This window comes from Eschrichtius robustus, chromosome 19 (genome assembly GCF_028021215.1).
Source record: "Eschrichtius robustus isolate mEscRob2 chromosome 19, mEscRob2.pri, whole genome shotgun sequence".
Taxonomy (NCBI): domain Eukaryota; kingdom Metazoa; phylum Chordata; class Mammalia; order Artiodactyla; family Eschrichtiidae; genus Eschrichtius; species Eschrichtius robustus.
The window spans coordinates 36361176-36380953 of NC_090842.1; the positions used below are offsets into that span (position 1 = coordinate 36361176).

At 51.0% G+C, this 19778-nt stretch overlaps 1 protein-coding gene across 1 annotated transcript in view; it reads left to right on the forward strand.

Annotated features, from left to right (window-relative positions):
- ABCC12 (ATP binding cassette subfamily C member 12) overlaps positions 1–19778 on the forward strand; it is a 58809-nt gene that overhangs the window by 18415 nt on the left and 20616 nt on the right. The window contains 12 exon segments of the mRNA XM_068527619.1: positions 746–1036; positions 4578–4649; positions 6996–7120; positions 9369–9441; positions 11132–11288; positions 11291–11328; positions 14757–14824; positions 14826–14889; positions 14999–15080; positions 15155–15229; positions 18036–18146; positions 18855–18958. Of these exon segments, the coding sequence (XP_068383720.1) occupies positions 746–1036; positions 4578–4649; positions 6996–7120; positions 9369–9441; positions 11132–11288; positions 11291–11328; positions 14757–14824; positions 14826–14889; positions 14999–15080; positions 15155–15229; positions 18036–18146; positions 18855–18958 (1260 nt within the window).

Below are 19778 nucleotides of genomic sequence, written 5' to 3' on the forward strand. Positions count from 1 at the left end.
CTTATACCTCTCATCCCCCAAAACCATGCTATTGCCTGTTTTTGCTCATGCTGTGCCATCTACTAGAAAGCTCTCCCCCCCCCAACCCCTCCCTCATCTTTGCCTGTACAGACTCAGCTCAGGCATCAATGACATGGGCCTCCAGGATGGGGAGCCAAGTGTCCCATCTCTGGCAGTTACAGGGCTTTGTCCCTGTCACATTTCACTGAAATGATCTGTGCATGTTCCCATCTCCACCTGGACTGCAGTCTCTTCAAGGACAGGAAGCATGCCTTATTAATATTTGCATTTCTGCTGTTTACCCCAGAATCTGGCACAGAGTAGGCACTTGGCAGGTGTTTTGTTGAACTGAGCTGAGTGGGGACTTAGGAAGAAGACACAGCAGAGACTGAGCGTGTGACCTTGGTTTCATAAGCATTAGTGTCAAGCAGTGAAGCCAACCACCCAAAGACTGGCAAAAGCTGGCCATCTTGGGCATAAGGGTAAATTGTAGCTGGGATCAGCATTCTCCAATGTGGGTGACCCAGATAGGCCTTGTGGTTAAAAAGGCATCCGTTCTAGATAGTACGAGCTAATAGACTATTTTTGCTGCAGCTTCTCCTAGGGGAATATCTTCAGAATACCTTTCCTGGATGTCCCAGGTAGAATTCCGAAGATTATGATTTGGGGTCATTAGAAGATATACTGGGATGATTCTTGCAAATGGATGACGTCTGACAAGTTAATTTTGTTTCTTTAATCTTAGAAAATTCTCATAGCTAAAAGCCCCCCATCTTACATCACCCAACCAGAAGACCCAGATACAGTCTTGCTTTTAGCAAATGCCACCTTTGGAGCAAGAAATGCCACATGGGAGCAAGAAACCAGGAGGAAAAGTGACCTAAAGAAATTGCAGAACCAGAAAAAGCATCTTCTTAAGAAACAGAGGCCAGAGGCATACAGTTTGAGTCTATCAGGTCAGGGAGTCACCGGCGCCAAGGAGCAATGTGGCAGCCCCAAATCGGTTCTGCACAGTATAAGCTTTGTGGTGAGAAAGGTGGGTATGTGTTCCAAAGGTGTGACCTCCATCCTTCTTTGTGTCACATGACCATGGCCTTCTCAAGGCTGAATATAATTCAGTTTGAGCAGGAGGTGGTGGTGGGATGTCTCCATTTCTCCCCAAATTGTAAAGCTATGCAAATGAACCCTGGAGACATCTCTTCAAGCTGAGAGAATACCGTTGTCTTAGTGGTTGTATTAGTGCCGATCTTCAAATTCCACAGGAGTTGAGAGCCAGTTGCAGTGTTTAATGGACAATCCATTTCAGGTGGCTAGACTCAAACTGACTAACTTTCATAAGTCTTTTCAGATTTGTTCTTAATTTCCCATTGGAGTCCAATAATAGATTATAATAGCTGACAGTTATGAGCAATTTCTATTTACCAGGCACAAAATTAACTCATTTAGCTACCCCAATAACATTATGAGGTGGGTGTATAGCTGCCCCACTTAATGACTGAGGAACCAGAGACACAGCAGGTTAAATAACTCGTCCAAGTCATACAGCTCGAAAGTGGCAGAAGAGGGCTTCACACCCAGGGTGCCGGGTGCGACCGTCGGCTCTTAACCACCAAGCGACACTGCTCTTGTAAAAAGCAAAGTGAGTGCCACAAGCAGCCTAGGAACAGAAGCCCGCCAGATTCTGCTGGCTGGTCCCCTCCCCTCGGGATTCGGGGGTAGAGTCCTTAGAGAAGCTCTGCATTTGGGGAATGTTTGACCTTCTCTTGCATGTGGTTTTCTTGCCCTGGGTACTCGTCAGCCGTGCTCCCCAGATGGCAGTGTTGATTTTGCTGCAAAGGGCTCAGCATTTATCTTGTGCCTAATATTTTAATCTCCCATCTTGTTGACTCACCCTTTCCCCATGTGAGCACTATAGAGGGAGAGGTTCTTATGTATTATGTGACGCTAGGCTCAATAGCTGGTGTAGAGTGGTACCTCTTGTAGCTAACAAGGCTCTCTGCACATATTCATTGGAAATGATATTCGGTTGGCTGAGTGCAATTGAGCTTGGCTCTCAGTGAAGTCCTGCTGTGTGCAGCCCACTTGCTTTCTCATCACTTTTCCCCGCCTATGACGTGCAGCACCCAGATTACTTCAACCATGCCTTCGGCGTTGCTCCAAAGAGGCCTCAGTGAACTGCTCTCGTGTTGTAAAGAAACCCCCTCTTAGCCCTTCAGTTGCTTTCCTCCTTTTCAGTACGTTGGTGGCTCATGACTTGTCATCAAGGACATGATCAAATATTTTGTGAAATAAGGTGAAGACAAAGGGTGCAGCACAATATCTTGGGGATTAGGGTTATGCCTCTCTAGCCTGGTGGACCAGGGTTCCAATCCCAGCCACTCTCCAGCTGCATGGCCTTGAGCATATTGCCTAACCTCTTCAAGCCAGTTTCTTTACCTGCTCCATGGGTATTTTAATAATAGTACCCACTTCACAAGATGGATGTGAGGACGGAAAGACACATCACACGCAAATGCTAAGTCCCCATGGACAGGAGCTATTGCTGTTGCCTCTTTCCTCTAACAATTATGTCCAGCTAAAGTGCTGCCCTTAAATGTCCTAAACTCAAGGCATCTATGTTTTTCCAAATTTAGTTCTAAGATTCCATTAGACCATAGCCTCCTTGAGGTCAGGGCGCGTATCTGTGAACTTGTTCACAGTCGTGTGGCCTTACACTGAGCCCAGAGCCTGGCACAGAGTAGGTTTCCAATAATGTTTTCCGAATCATCAGAAACTCAGGGGTGCAGGCCTCATGGATTTCCTGCTGAAGACAAGGATGAATCTGGAAGGCTTAGATCTGGCCACAAGTAGTGGACAGGACTCAACAAAGAGCCAAGTGTCTAGGGAAGCTGGATCCATCCCTGTGTCTCTTTGTCCCAAAGTCTTCATAATGCCCCTGTTCCTTGTAGTCCTTTTGGTGGAATTAAAATGGATCCACTTCACTTACCTGCAGCACCAGTGACAATAAGGCAGGGACTGCGTCTGCCTTGATCACTGTTTTATTGCCAGTGCCTGGTGCAGTATCTGGTGTTCAGTAAAGACTTATCCAAGGGATGAATGATGACAGGCAACAACCCTCTTGTGCTGGGTGTAGCAGGCAGGCGAGGGGCCCTCTGGTCTAGCTCAGGTGGGAAAGAAGCCATATTTGGTCCCTTGCTGGGCATCTTTGCTCTGAGGGATCACTGGGAGCAGGTCTCAGTGAGAATGTTCTAGATGTTCCAACTGCTGCGTTGCAATATCTGCTTGAACACAAGAGTGGTCTCACCTCAGAGTCTCCACATGGACTCCTATTCTGCCAGCAGTGGCTCCCCCCTGATAACTACACGACTCACTCCCTTGCCTCCTCCAGGTCTTACTCAGACATCACCTGTAGCAGGTACTGTCAGTGACCCATCTGTGTGGCCTGGCCATCTTCCAACTGCCAGATCTGCATGTGTGTGCCTGAGGGCCCTCCCCACCACCCTCAGTAAGCCAAGACGTCAACGGCCGAGGGAGCAGCTCTCAAACACTGACTGTTGGCTATTTATCCTGACTCCCTCAGCCATTGGGAGGACAAAGCCATGCTCAGTTTCCGCAATTCCTTGAGTTTCCCTGCAGGATTGAGCTTCATTTGCCTCCTGTGGGAGCTGACCTAACAGCACTCCCTTGATGGGCCACCTTCCTTCTCCTGTACCATCCCCCTCCTCCCAGCTGGTGTTTTCTGCACCTCCCCAGCAAGCTACCTTCACTCAATTCCTTGCTTTGGGGTCTCCTTCTGGGAGAACTCAAGCTAAGGGGTCCACATGTCCAGTAAGGCTCCCCGCCCCCATCTCCTCCCTGCTTTATTTGCTTCCATGGCATGTATCTGACATGCTCCATATTTTACTTACTTATCTTGTTTACTGCCTCCCCAACTAAAACATAAGCTCCTTGCGGGCAGACCCAGACTTTTGACTGTGATGTTCTTTGCTGTATTGTGCTATTGCTGGTGTTCAGAACAGCACCTGGCACAAAGCAGGCTTTAGCAATGACTTGTTAGTTGAATTAATAAATCTGCGGCCGTAGAAAAATCCATGAACCCAACATGTTGGAACAGCATAACTGCTCAGTTATTTCAGACTGAGTTGTGATGGAGGAAGGATGCTTTAAGAGGACTTTTAAAAAGCACCCAGCCTTCTGTACTTGCAGGCTGTCACTGTCCCTCTGGGTTGTGCAGCCTTTGACGTCCATTAGATTTACTTTCCTGCAGTCGGCACAGGACCACCGTCATGTTCAGGGCCTGTGTGTCCCAGAGCAGCGCAAGGCTGTTCTGCATCAGTGCGTATACATGATTTCTAGAAGCCCTCCGGGAGCTGTGCTGGGCTGTGCAGAGGAGGCTCTTAATTAAGACTGAGGCCCCTGCCTCCTATGAGGCCGTGTATCGGGGTTGGGGGGCGAGGCTGCAACTGCCACCTCGCAGAGCCAGCAGTGCCCCACTGGTCCCTGCCTGGCCTGGCCAGTTTGGTGGTGACCCTCTAAGAACTGGGAGAATGACTGTCTTTTCTCTGTTTCTCTGGTAGGGGAAGGTCTTGGGCATCTGTGGGAATGTTGGAAGTGGAAAGAGCGCCCTCCTCGCTGCTCTCCTAGGACAGGTAAGCTGTGTGCTGAGCGTTGTGACGATGGAGTGGTTCCCTGCCGGCCGCTTTTGGGGCCCTGGGCTCGGCCGCACTGGACTCTGTGCTCCTAGTTAACGTTGATGCCCAGGAGGTCAATGCGCTTGGCAGTCCCAGGCCCATGGCAGGCGGGGCCGGGCCTTCCACGCGCCCTCCCCGGTTTGCCTCCTGAGGACATGAGTTAAGCAGCGATAGCTTCCTTGCCTGGAGCTCCATCTTGGTCAAAGGAAGCGATGGGTCATTAAATCCATGGTTCTCTCATGACATGCTTGGCCTATGCCAAATAGAAAGGCCGGCCAGGCAGCTTGGCGGGGGAAAAACCCGGGAACCTGCGACTCTCGGTGACATTAGATCCATCTCCGTTTCCCCACTGTCTGCCCCGAGCATCCGCTTCTCAATGGAGGAGGGGCTGAATGAATGTGTGAACCAAAGCACACCTTGTGGTAGCAAGGGAGGGCGGGCAGACGCTCATCCTTTGTCTGCTACTTCTAGCTGCTTGACCCCAGGGAAATGGCCAAGCCATTCACTGTATCCACAGTAAATGAATAGTTCACAGTTGCCAAGGCTTCTCATTCCAAATGAATGAGAAACTTTCTGGGGAAAGGAATTAAGTTCTCTTTCTCTCCACTCTGTGTTCCTAAAGGGAAGGTTGGGCACCTGGGATTGCCTTTGCCTGCAATAGAGACAGGGGGATGCTAGGCTCAGAAGAGCCCCTCCAGACCAGGGTGACTCATTCTGGCCTCAGCTGACTCATTTGTACAAAGAGTGACAACTCCTTCCCTGCTTGAAGGCGGAGGCGGGGGCTGAGTCAGGAGAGCTGTGGCGGTCCCTCAGGCTCTGGGATTCAGCGTGAGTGCCTTTGATAACCCTAGAGTCGGCAGGGGCATTGCAGGTGACCCAGCCCAATTCTCCACCTAATAACATGAGTCCTTTCCACTGAATCCTATAAGAGATGGGCCAACCTCTGCTCAGATGCCTCCAGTGATGGAGAACTCATTATCTCTTTAGAGAGATTTGAGGTATATGGGAGTGAAATTTGCCTCCTTTTAACTTCTACCCTATGGCCTGCTCCTGTGGAATGTCCCAGAGAAAGCAGAATCCATCTCCCATGTGACAGTGGTGGGATCAGGCCCCTCACGTGGTCACTGGGTTAAGTGAGTGGGCTCTGGACGGCGTGGGTTCACCAGCTGTCTCAGCCTCATGAGCGTGGATAAGTCACTTCACCTCTCTGAGCCCTGGTTGGCTCATCTGTAAAATGGGGCTAAGGATGCTGTGATGAGGATTAAATGAGAAAACTGATATAATAGTAGTTACAGGACAATTCCCAGCGCCAGCCACAGTGATTAGCATTTTATATGTACTTAACACAGTGCCTGGCATACACCCTATTCATTTTAGCTATTATTATGTTGTTGTTGTTGTTGTTGTTGTTGTTATTATTATTCTCTCTTCTCCAAGTCCAATGTTCTCTATCCCTTAGACCATTCCTGAGGAGGAACGGAGTCACATCCCTCGGCCATCTTGGCTATCGTCCTTGCCTGTCCCCAACACACTGCCACTGGCCCATGAGCACCAGCCCTGAGCACCACGGCCTGCCTCAAACTCCCTTTCCTGACAGCTACAAACATGGCACCACCACTAGCCTCTCCCGTTATCTGTTGAGGCTCACCGTGAAGGGCCATCTTAAATGAACGTGGGTACTCAGGGTCACAGACTGGAGCCCAGGCATGTTCCTTAATTGGATTCCTCATTGTTTTGAAAGTTCAGAAGTTCCACATGAAACTAGACTTTCCGTTCCTCTTGAAAACTCAGAAACTCGCCACAGCAGGCTTGCATCCTTGCTTGGCACCAACTGTGCAATGGAGTCAAGGTTGCTTCCTTAGGATGGGACATGCCAGGGCCACCATCCACAGCAGTGCAGGCTGTGCCCTCTCCCTGGCGGCCTGGCTGGGGAGGGTGGGGTCTAGCCAGTGCACCTGGGGGAAGAGGGAGCCTTTGTGATGGGTCTACTCAGAAAGCATCTCATCCTAGCTGCACAAAGGTGCACGTGTGCCAGCAGCAGCCCTGCAGCCTGTGCTCTCCAGAGCACAGGGCTCACCTCTGCCCCTTCTGGAACGTTCCCACCCGGCCTCTCGCAGATGTTTGACTTTGAGACCCTTGGTCTGCACAGCCGGGCTTTGCAGTGTGTGGCAAGACAGCTTGTCACCCTCTTGCACCTTCCGAATTAGTGCTCATACAGTAAGTGGGTGGCAAGTGTGCAATAGGTCCCCGAGGAGAAGGTGGTGAGGCCTGGCTTCGGAAGGTTCTCTGGTGTTGTTGCTCCAGATGCAGTTACAACAAGGGATCGTGGCCGTCAGCGGGACTCTGGCCTACGTTTCCCAGCAAGCATGGATCTTTCAGGGAAATGTGAGATAAAACATATTATTTGCAGAAAAGTATGATCACCAAAGGTAATATTAACTTTGAAAGCATGAGGCATTTTAGTATTTGGTATAATCTGCTACAGATGCTGATGCCATTGGTAATGATTGCTAACTGGGTTTCTTTAATGAGTTCTGATTAAACATTTGTCAGATCCAAATGGGTGTTGCTTTTTCTCTTCCTGATCCAAGAGTTCAGGAGAAGTGCCTTCTGCAGACCTGTGATCACGCTCTCAGAAATGTACGGAATCGCCACTCAATCCCAGTGCAGAGTAGCATATGTTCTGCGGTTCTCTGTAACAGTGCATATGCTGTCTGACTGGAGGAAGAGGAATCTGGCAATTTTGCTTTAGGCCAAGTAACAAGAACTTTCCTTGAAATTGAGCGCAGCAGGTGTGCAATTAGTCAGCCCTGAAACTATTAATTGACACCAGTTATCAGGATATATCACTGTTGATGTCCTCAAAACGATCTAATGGAATGAAAACAAAGTTCAAGTCATAATTTTTGAATTCACTTTGGACCATTATATTTAAGCTCTGGAAATAGCTTCCTAAGGTTCTTTGCCGAGTTTGGCATGCTGCCATGTACATTCTCTCGTTAGAGTCCCATAACCACCCGTATAAGGGAGATCCTGGCATCATATCCCCATTCTACAGATGAAGAGGTTGAGGCCCAGAGAGGAGAGTTGACCTGCCAAAGGTCAAAGCTATTAAATGTCAGAGAAACTCCAGGCCAGCATCATTTGTTCCCACTGGAACTGCCTGACAACCCCCTTCAGGTGCCACGATGCTGAAGGAAAGACAAATGGAGTTGGTTTTACAAATCTGGCTGTCAGCTCTTTAACTGTGGTCTGGACTTTCACGTCTTATTGCCTGAACCCACAAACTCTATCCTTACTGACGACATCGGCCAGCATGTGGGTTCTCTGCAAGAGATCTGTTACTTCCCCTCCTTGTTCCAGGCCACGACATCCTGTCATCAGGAGGCTCAGTCAGGGAGTCCTTGGCACCAGCCGAACTGTTCTGCCCAGCATCTCTTGGACTGCCTTTGCCTGTGCCTCCTCCCAACCCCGCCTGGAATGGCTTCTCTTTCCCCAGAAGCAGACTAGAGGGAGGGATTCCTGTCTTTTATTATTAGGACGTCAGAGAGCAAATATTTACCAAATACCTGCAAGACACAGGACTATGCAGGGCCACGTGGGCCACCAGGGTGGCTCAGATGTAACTTTGCCCTTGAGGTGCTCAAGTCTGTAAAGGGTTATAGGAGATGCACAATGGGCCAAGGAGGAATGCGCCAAGGGCAGGAGACTGTGCTGGACTGTTCAGAGGCAGCAGAGATCACAAGAGGGAAGAGAGGGTGGCGCTTGAATTGGGCCTTGAAGGATGGACTGAGCACCCTTCCTATGTGGCTTCTCTAGCAGGGGTTCTGCTCCTGGGGCGGATATTGAGACTCTCAGGACCACAGGAAGCAGGAGGGTGGGAGGAAGTTTAAGATGGGGGTGGAGCTGGCAAGAAGATGTGCTGAGCAGTCTGAATCTCATAGTCCAAGATTGGCAAAAGTGATAACATTAATTATAACTACCGCTGATGGAGAATTTGCGCACCAGACAGCCTGCTCTTGGCTTGATATGTGTGTTCCCGCTTCTCACAACCCAGTGAGAGCTATTAGCCTATTGTGTAGAGTGGAGAGGGAGGATCAGGGAGGTACAGTCATTTGTTCAAGGTTACCCAGCTGGATTCAAACCCAGATTGTTCTGATTCCAAAGCTACCGGTCTTAACCACCAGGCACACCAGCCCTAAAGTTGATACATGGGCACAATGTTCAGGGCGTCCAGTGCTGCCAGGACGTAGTGCGCCACCTGCCGGGCAGCTACTGGTGATCTGCCTGCTCACGCTAAGCTGGCACCACCCGCACACTTCTTCTCGTCTACTAGCGGTCTTGCGGCCTCTGGGAGCCCTCCTGCAGCGACCTCAGCCCTCACTGGTGACTCCCTGCTCTGACTCCCACGAGCAATTTTCCCTTCAGGTGTTTCATGTGCACTGATTTCATCTTTCTCGAATGGCGGGAAGCCTGTGAGCAGAGGGGCCCTCCCAAGTCAGCTCTGCATCAGGTAAGCGGGGCAGAGGTCAAGGGGAAGCTGCCCTTGGGCATCAAAGACCAAGCAATCAGCCGCCTCCTCGCCTGCCCATGACGCCAGCGCACCTTTTGAGCAACGAGGGCTGCACGGACGTGGGGTCTTTCTCACCGTGCTGACTTCTAGCTTTCCACCCACAGGTATCAGCACGCGGTTCGTGTCTGTGCCCTTCAGGAGGACCTGAGCAGCCCACCTTACGGAGACTTGACTGAGGTGAGTAGAACCCAGAGCTCAGCCCCACAGCGGCTCACGGCAGATCAACCGCCAGGTCCAATGGGCTGAAGCTCTGCAGGCACCAGCTCCTTCGTATCCGTGTGCCCCAGAGGACAGAAAAATCCCAGGAAATGTGGGGAAAGTCAGGTTCTACCATTCTGCATTCTCCACCTGGGTCCTTTCTTGGGAGATATCACAATGGAAGTGACACCAACTCCACTTGTGCTGGGCTCAGCCCGGTCACTCTTGGGGTCACTTCCAATTTGCCTGTCATCTCAGGGAAGGTTGTTGGTGAAAGGTGCCTCCTCACCTCCTGGACCAGCTCTGTCATCCTAAGACAGAGATCAAGGGTACAGCATTGTGGCTAGAGGCTCAAGGTCCCCTTCCTGCCTCACTGGACCTGCCCGCCCAGGAGTATAAGGGTCATCTCCAAACATTGCCCCCCAGGGTTTTGTTTAAAGGGCTGGCGGGGTCCTGGGCTGAGCCTGCCAACTCAGGTGACCCAGGGGAGTCACCGGGCCACCTTCTGTCTTCCCATCCCAGTATACCCTCTGCACAGACTTCCCCCTCTGCCCAGTCTTCCCCCTCTGCCCAGGAGCCCAAAGAATGAGGCATCCTGAAGAAAGCCCAGTTCAGAGCACATTGTCATTCTCTGCTGGTACCTCCGTGTGCCTGCATCAAGGAAATGGCCATCACAGCCACTGCAGCCCTGACCTCCCTGCCAGGGTTTGCTTCCACCCACCCCTACCTGCCTGCCTAGGTGTGCACTCGCCTTCCAGGCTCTAGACCTCTGCTTCTGCCAGTTACCACCCTTCAAGGTCCCACCCCAAATCCACACCCTTGAGGAAGACTTTCCCCAGACCCAGAGTCTAAACTAATTTGCCCCAAAGTACTTAGTTTATGCTTCTCAGTTGGCACTCGTTAAATTCTGCTTTGTGCCATTATTATGTGTATAACTAACCACACACCCCCCGCCCCCCCCCCGCTAAGATGCAAGTTCCCAGTAGATAGGGGAATTTTCTGGTCCCACTTCATGTGTCCAGCCCCAGTGCTCAGCACAACACCTGGCTGAACTCCTGGAGGCTCACTTTGGGGTCAGTTGGATAGAATCACCTGAAGTAGGCAACCTAAGCTTTTCATCTTTTCAACAAATGTTTATTGAGCACCTGCTCTGGGCCAGGTGTGGTGCCGGGCCTTAGGGATGTAATGATGAAAAAGGCTGACAGGTCTGTTATCTTCATGGAGCTTAGACTTGCCTAGTGGGGGCAGGGAGCTGATCCACAGGTAAACAAATAGAAACCCCTTGTCCCTCTTCTCCCAGACAGTTTTCCTTCCTGTTCGCTTGTCCACTTGCCCAGAGCTTCCTGCTCAACAATGCCCTTTGGTGCTAGCGGTCAAGATGTAGCCCCTCCCTACAGGACTGCACTGGGATGGGGCTGTTGTGAGCCCGGTACCCCTCACTCAGCAATGGAAGGAGCTTTTCCCTATTTGCCACTGCCCACCAGGCTGCCTGCAGAAGTGGAGCTTTCCGCTTTCCAGGGTACCTGGTGTGGCCAGGGGGTTCCTGTAAAGGGGTGATGAGCAGTCTGCAGAAGAATCTAGAGAAGCTTCAGGAAGTTCCTGGTCCGCAAGGACTGCGGGGTGGGGAATGGGGTCCGGTGAATGACAGTAGCATTGCCCTTGTCTGCAGATCGGGGAGCGGGGCCTCAACCTCTCTGGGGGGCAGAGGCAGAGGATCAGCCTGGCCCGAGCCGTCTCCTTGAACCATGAGATCTACCTGCTGGATGACCCGCTGTCGGCTGTGGACGCCCATGTGGGGAAGCACGTCTCTGAGGAGTGCATTGAGAGGCGCTCAGGAGGAAGACCATCGTCCTGGTGACCCACCAGCTCAGGTGACTGGGACCAGCAGGACCCGTGAGGTCATGAAATGGGCGTGGCACTTGATGCTCACAGAGTCTCCTCTTCTGCCTAAACCTGTTGTCCTCACCTGGACCAGGTCAGGGAAGGGGAGAGGCGCACAGGAGACACCATGACCGGCCCCGGCCATCCTGGTTCGCACCTAGACCTGCCTGCTCCTCTCTGTGCATGCTTCCGTTGCCCTACTTTTGGGCTCAGTGGGGCCAAGACCTTTCCTCCATCAGAGGGAGATTCTCCAGCTCTGGACCACTGACCCCTACCTGTGGGGTGGACACGGGGCACCTTCTCCAGCTCTGGACCACTGATGGTGCGGAGATGGGAAGTCGGGTAGGAACATTTAGACCAACCTTTCCTCCCGCAAGGGCTGGGCAGGCCTGAGGCCAGGGGTGCCCGGGTGTGGGGTGGCAGGGGATGACAGATCCCTTGATGAGAGGCCCAGATACCCCTGGCATCACTCCCCAGGGGAAAAAGGCTGGAGACCAGGACTTCGGGACTAAGGCAAGAAGCTTCTCCCTGCCCAGAGACACGCTCTCAGGCTTAGGAACATGAATATTGCCCAGGAAAGGGACTGACTGAATCCCCTGAGTGAGCTTGGGAATTTGGCAGAGTGGGGACAGTTCTTACTGTGTCAGCCCCATGTAAAGGGTTCTGGATGCCTGGTGGGAAGCCAGGACCCCTCTCTACCCTGAGATAAGCCAAGTTACCCTTGTCCTACAGTGACTCCCCAGAGATGTGCTGTGTGTGTGTGTGTGTGTGTGTGTGCACGTGTGCACGCACATGCGTGTGCACGCACATGCGTGTGCGTCCCCTGCAGGAGGAGAGAGCCCACAGGACTGGCCTGTAATGAGAGGTCAGTTGGAGCAGAGGCAGCAGAAGTCCTGTCTTCTGACTCTCCTGCCACCTGTGGGGAAATGTTAAACTAGGGGTAAGAGGCAGGACTCTCAGCCTTTGCAAAGGTAAGTCAAGCTGGGATGGGAGCTGGCAGCAAATGAAGTTGCCGTGGCTACAGGATGCCGTAGCCAGCATCTTTAGGCTCCTCTGTCAGTGGCCAGAAGGGCCGGCCAAAGAGGGAAAAGTTTCTTCAAGACCCAGGAAAACCAGGCCTTCCTATACCTGTGGCTTTGCCCCCAGCCTCTGCCTCTGTTTGCTGAGGGCTAGAGACCTCAGAATAAGCTCCAAGCATCTGAATTCTGCATGTGGGGATTGCTCAGGTTTCCTCTGAGTGGCATCTGTCACCTCCAGGAAGCAGCCAGCTGGGCTGGTGCAGACAAGAGCTCCTCGTTCCTCTGCTGGGCAGGGACCAGGGTGAGGAGAAGGTTGGATTTCTTCTGGGCCCCCATGAGGTGACTGGGAACGGGCTCTCGCCCAGCCAGGGTGCTAACTATGGTGACCACAGCTCTGCACTGCAAGGGTCCAGTCCCTGGAGACCATGTGTAGCAGGGAGGGCTGTCCTCCTGGAGTCCTGGGGGTGCACAGGGAGACTCCCAGCACCTGACAGATGTGGGTCAGAGCTGTCTTTGCAGGAGTCCTCAAGGGGGGAGAATGTGACCTTGGTCCTGGCCCAATCTCTGAACCTCACTCACCAGCGGTATGAACTCAGGCAAGAACCCAGGAGGCCTCGGAGACACTATTTTTCACCAAGGTCGTTTCATCTTACTTTTTGCGTGTTGAAAAATACAGGCAGCCACCAGATGGCACTGGAGTCTCAGTCCGGCCATCCATTGTTGGGGAGGAGGCGCTCGGAGCCCGGACCTGGAGCCTGTGGGCTTTTCCAGAACATTTCTCGGGCTGCTTTTACTCTAGGGCCCGCGGGCAATCTGTATGCCTCCAAGTGCTCAGGCTGGACCATTGCCCTTCTATTACTTGAGGAAACAAATGAAATGAGGCGGCTGGCCTGCCACTGAAATCCAACCTGGGGCCAGATTTTGTGAGTCTGCAGAACAAAGCTGCTCAGATCACACCTAGTCTCACTGGAGAGAACTGGGAGCTTGCTGGCCAGAGGAGCTGCACCAGGAGCTTCAGGGGCTGGAATGTGTGCCCCTACATCTGTGCCTCAGTTTCCACATCTGAGAAATGGGCGGATAATAATGCTGCCTGCTTTCTTCACTGGGTTGTGGGAGACTGAGAGATAGGAGACGAGATCGGCCTTTGAAAGTTAGAAGATGCTGTGCAAAGGTGAGAGGTGATTTTCAGGAAAATGGCCCTGTCAGAAAGTGTCTCAACTGGACATTAAAAGCCGGACTGTCCCTCCTTGGGCTGTCTGGGAAAGTGGACAGGGCAGTTAGTACAAAGGAAGCAGAAAGGCTGGAGCTGTCCAAAGCCAAGCGAAACTGCTGTCATTTGGCCTTTTGGGCACCACCCTCTTCCCCCCAAACCCAATCAGATGCACAATGACCAAATGTAGCTACTTCTTTCAGGGTTTCAAGAGCATCAAAGGTAGATTTGACCTTGGGTGAACCCCAAAGCACAGGGGAAAGACCTGTATTTCAAGGCCCTGTTTTGGCTGAACCATCTTAGATCTCACAGCATCTTGTCCACCTCTAAGAGGGTCTTCCTGCCCCTAGATGGGCTGATCCTATGGGGAGAGCTTGGTCTCATTTCAAAATGAAAGGAAACTCCTCTTAGCAACTCTTTGATTTCAGGCATGATATGGAAATGAAGGGAACTCAAATTAGAAAAACAGAAGTGCTTTGGGCAAAATGTAGGATGCTATCATTAAATGTGGCTATATTTTTATCGTACAGATGAAGCTGGTGTAAACTCCTCAGGCCAGCTAGTGTGGCCTGGAGGCCGGAGACTGCACGGTAGGCTACATCTCCTGGGCTAGATGAGGATGATGAGGTGGGCTTGTAATGTTACAACAGAGGGAAGCCATCTCTGAGGTCATATTTCCCCTCTCCACCAAATCTTGGCTGCAGTGACTTTGTCAATTTCATACTCCAAGTCTCCATGATGAGATTTCTTAGCACAGCAGCTCGTGTAGGAAGCAATAGCAAAGGAAGGCTCAATATGCTTCACAGTGGCAACCAAAGGTCTCTTTTATACTCATGAGACCCGTGGGCACTAAATCAGTGCTTCTCAACTGAGGGCCATTTTGCCTCCTAGCCGGCACTGGGCAATGTCTGGAAACACTTTTGCTTGTCACACCTGGGGGAAGAGGGGCCCCTGACATCTAGAGGGTAGAAGCCAGGGAGGCTGCTAAATATCCTCCAATGCACAGGTCAGTCCCCACCCCACCCCACCCCCCAACAAAGAATTATCTGGCCCTCAATGTCAGTGGTGCCAAGGTTGAGAACCCCTGGACCAGATGAGCCTGGGACACTGCTGAATGGGAGTCTGGCATGGCTCTCTTCCCTCTCTTCCAAGGCAGAAGCTCATTGTAGATTGCTTTAATATCTCTGCAGTTCCTGGAGTATTGTGATGAAGTCATCTTGTTGAAAGATGGAGAGATCTGTGAGAAGGGAACAGTTAATGGAGGAGAGAGGACTCTATGCAAAACTGATTCACAAACTCTGAGGGTTGCGATTCAAGGTAAAACTCTTCGGCCTTGGGTGCAAGAGATTGGTTGCCTTCCCTCAGGATTTCTGGCCTGGAGAAGTTCTGTCATTTCATTTTCAGAGGAATTTCATTTTGTCTCCAGGAGCCTGAGCACATTTATGATGGAGCAGTGGTGGAAGCCCTTAAGGAGAGTCCTGCTGAGAGAGATGAAGACACTGGTACAATCAGAGTTCCAATCACGCCTCTCTTATCACCCACGGCTCACGAGTGGACACAGATCTCTCTTTATTTCTCACCCTAGTTTTGGCTCCAGGAGATGAGTAACATGACGGAAAAGAACCTGAAACAGAATCAGAGTTTGTAGACATAAAAGGTGTTTACCTTTCATTACCTCAGTTACATACTCTTAACTATTTGTTGGGCACCTACCATTTGGGACAGAGAAGTGTAGGCACGCTGTATGTCCTTTGGGGCAGCTAGAATTATGTGGTTTACTATAGTGTGAGCCTTGGGGCTCAACTGCCTGAGTCCAAATTCTGGCTCAACCACTTACTAGTTTTATGACTTTGAAGCAAGGTACTTGGCCACTCTGAACCTTAGTTCCTTAATCCATAAAATGGGGGACATAAGAGTACCAACTTCATAGGTTCTTGCAAAGATTACATTAGAAACTGTACATAGAATGAATAACACAGTGCCTGACATATAGTAACCCTCAGTAGTTGTTTTTGTTATGATGATGATGACGATGATGATGATTAGTTGGAAAGATCAAAGCAATGCACAGAGATTAATTACACGCAAAAGCGCACACAGGAGATGCTTCCCAGTCTTTATGCGGAGCATTGAGAAAGAATTATGCAGCCGTGAAGAGATCTAGATGGGATAAGGTTATTCCTTCTTTCCACAAAAGGACTCAGCATTCTACTATGTGCCAGGCACTAAGCTAGGCTGGGGAGAGAAAGAAAATATGCCCCTGTCCTCGGAATCTTTTGGTCTGGTGGGAGCCACCTGCAAGAGGATAATCATGGGAAACTGTGATAAGAGTAATGGGGAGCTGGGGTGGGAGTGAGAAGTCAGGGAGGGCTTCACAGAGGAGGTGACCTTTGGACTGGTCCTTTAAGCATATGTAGGAGTTTGCCAGGGACACTCTGGTGACAAGGAGGGGAAAGGCGAGGACCTGGGCTTGAGGGCATCAGGCAATTCCAGGAAGGCAGAGAGGAGAGATGTGGGAGATAAACTTGGCGAGAACCAGGCTGGCCAAGCTGCCTCTCCTCCTTAGACTCTGTTGCCTTCCATCCCTTTATCCATTCAACATTTGTTGAGCACCTACTCTGTGCCCTGCCCCTCACTGGGCACTGAGAGGGCAGAGATCAAAATACCCCTAGCTCAAAGTGCCCACAGCAAGGTCCCTCAAAAATGCGTAGCTGAAAAAAACCCTTAGTATATTTCAACAAATTTAAGATGCCATCCATTTTGAGAACACCATCATTTTACGTAGCACTAAGAAAAGTCTCTGCCAATTAGATGATATGGCATACTACCGAATGGGACACATCCTGATTTCAGAGATGCTAAAATGTGGGAAAAAAATGTGAGTCTTCTTATCGATGAAAGTTGGCACCATTAATGGTGCTTGTGACAAATGCGTGCCCATTTGGAAAAACAATGTATTTTTATCGCTCTGGAGGCGGCCGAGGCTGAAGTGGGGGGCCCTGTAGTCTCTTCCATGCTTTCCCAGGAAAGCTCCAGGCTGCTCAGGATTTGGGGTCCTGTGGGGAGAGTAAATCCTGCTCCTCTTCTCCTCCTCATCCCTCTTCTCTGGAGAGGAAAGGGAAAAAGTGAAATTAAATGCTCTGAGAGCTATAGGAAGGGAAGGGTTGAAGGTGACGGCCCATTGGGCTGGCACGAGGGCATTTTCCAAGGGCAGCGAAGGTGAGCAGACCATCAGCAACACAGCTGACTGGACCGGGGCTGCAAGGGGATCTGACGGTTCCTTTTATGCTCTAGGGTGCCATTCGTTAGGCTCTGCCGACCCATCGAGGTGACCCCCTCATGCTGCAGCCCCAGAGGGAGACACAATGAGTGGAAGCCAGGCTGAACATTTCAAAGAAACGCGAGGTTTTCCCAGGCAGGGAGGATAATGGCAGCTCTATTCATGGAGGCGCCTTTGAGATGGGACAGTTTTCCTTGCCAGGGCGGGATGCAGAGAGCCCTGCGAAGGGGGGCCCCCTTGTCTGGCTCTATTTATCTCTGTTTACAAGAGCCAGGTATAACTACAGCATGCTGCTTTGGAGCGGACATTTTCATGCTCTGTGTAGGAGAGGGAAGAGACATGCATTCAATCCTGGCTGCTGGGAGCTCTTAGGCAGCCTCTCTGCACCTCTGAAAGCTGTTTCAATGAGAGCTTGACGGTCATTTGCCCTCACCCTCTGGAAAATGGAGAGGACTTGGCACAGCCACGTGGAGGGAATCAGGAATCCACCTGGGAGGATGCCCCAGGTTTCTTATGGTGTGAGCTCCATGGTAGATGTCTTCTTGTTGGCCCTGTAGTAGATGGTGTGGGTGCCCTTAGCACTTCTGCGCACACAGCTGCCACACCTGCATCCCTTTGCCTGGGGCTCTCTAGTAGCTGCCAGCTGCAGGTCAAGGTAGAAGGGCTGGGGAATTAACCCCTGGGGGGAGCCCTCACCCAGTGGCCAACGGGAGTTGGTGTAGAAACATCCCAGGTCCCGCTGAGCATGAGAAAGACCTCTGAGTTGTAGTTCTGCCCCAGCCTGAGATTCCTCTATGCTGGGTTAAGCTCCCATCGCCCATGGGTGCTGCTGCCTTGATGAGACACCTTTTATTGTTGCCTTCCTTTCCCTGTACGCTTTAGCTCTGGAGTAAACTGCATGTGTTCACATCCTCTTCTTAGGATCTGCTTCTGCAGAACTAGATCAAGACAACCCCTGTCTCCCCAGGGCTGAGCACACAGTACGTGCTTAATAAATATATTTCTCAAAACATGGAAAACCACCTGCCTCACAGGGCTGTAATGAGGACCAAATAAAACAAAATGAGCAAAAGTATGTTGGAAATTTCAAAGCATAGGGCTGGTGGAAGAAAGGATGGCAGTTGGCCCTAGTGGTGGCTGGGAGTGGGCGGGAGGGGACCTGCCCCGCCGGGGGGCGCCGCAGGACTTGTGTTTGTCCCCACCGTTCCTCTGCACCAGCTCATCCAGACTGAGTCCCCCCGGGGAGCAACCGTGACCTGGAAAACTTATCACACGTACATTAAGGCTTCTGGAGGTTCGGTAGAAAACAACGGGTTTCTTGATTTAATTTGCATTAAAAAATTCTTTCTTAAACTGTTGGGTTCATGTTTTATGGTTTCTTTAACAATTACTCTCTTTATGCTAGGGTCATTTATCAGTGCTTTTATTCTTTCCCCCTAAAAATCTAAAGTCTGATAAAACAGCCTTTTAAATGGAATCATCCTTTGTCTCCATTAAAGCTGCCAGACTCTATTTATTGAAACTGAGTGAACAGCAGCATGACCCAGCTGTGGTTCTTGTGTAACCTCGCTCTCTAATCTCTGAGGACAGCAGGCACCCGCTCGTTGTCTGCCTTCAGTGCAAGAGTCATCTCCATGAGCAAAACGTACCTTATAGTTTCATTCCTTGTCTCCCCTCAGCAAGGCTGGGGTTTTATTTGTTTGTTTTAAAATACTGAGTCACTTCTATTAAAGTGAATAGTGGTGTGTTTTTTTTGTTTTTTTTTTTTTTTTAATATGTTGACAATTTGGACCCATGTTCCAACCAGGTGGAACAGATGTCCTCATTGGGGGTTCAGGGACCTAACACTCAGACTTGTCACATCAGCCTAGAAAGTGGTTCCCGGGGTAGAGGCCATTTTCCTACAGGCTTTGATTTTCCCACCAGGGTTGGACCCAAGGAAGAGGAGCCCACCACAGCCCCCTGGCCTCTGTAACCCCTGGCCCTCTACCCTCCCCTGCAGGGTACTTCCTCTCTCTCTTCGTGGTGTCCCTCTTCCTCCTGATGATTGGCAGCTCCGCCTTCAGCAACTTGTGGCTGGGTGTCTGGTTAAACAAGGGCTCACAGGTGAGTTCCCTTTTGGCTTAGGGAAATGCTGAGTCAGTTGCTAATGGAGCGTCTGAACACCATACAATGAGCCTTCCACAGCCCTCTCCACAAGGCTGAGGTCAGCTGCTTAGACTACACAACTCAACTCCTGAAATCCCCTTTGATTTTTCAAGACAAGCAGGGCATCCAAATTTGTATGTGCCACCTTCAAATTTTAAAGGATTGTGCCAGGCAAATGCAGCATGGCTGGAGTTGTGCACATGCAGGATAGGGTCAGCTCTGCAGCCTCTGTTGTAAGGCACCTCTGAGCAGTGTCTGGGAAGGGCTGGGGAAGCCTAACACAGATTTCTGTCTTCTTGCCTCTGAAGAGAAACTGTCATCTTGTCATGGACACTGTCTGGTGTCAGAGAGTTCCACCTGGCTCTGCTCCCCAAAGTCCCCCTCCAGGAATAGGACATGCAAAAGTCAGACTGGGTCCCTGGATGTGTTGTAGGGCCATTGGGGGGCCTCTCTCTGCCTCCCAAGCTCTCATCTAGGCCAGGCCCCTCCTGGGAAGGATGGATAAATCTACTCTCTTTCAAGCTTGCTGGAAACTCTCCCAGCTTTTGGCCTATGGTTTCAAAGCTTTCCTGGAGCCCCAGGAAATGCTGTGGGGTTGCCTGCCCATCCTCCAAGATTACAGTTCTGTTGCTATGACAACCAAAGTGAGGAGGCCCTGGGAAGACATGGGCAGGGGAGAGGATGCGATTGCCCTCCTGGAGTTTGGCATAGCTCCCTGAGACCAGTCCCAAGGGGAGAAGCCAAGGGGTGGCCTTCTCTGTGCAAAAAGACAGCCATC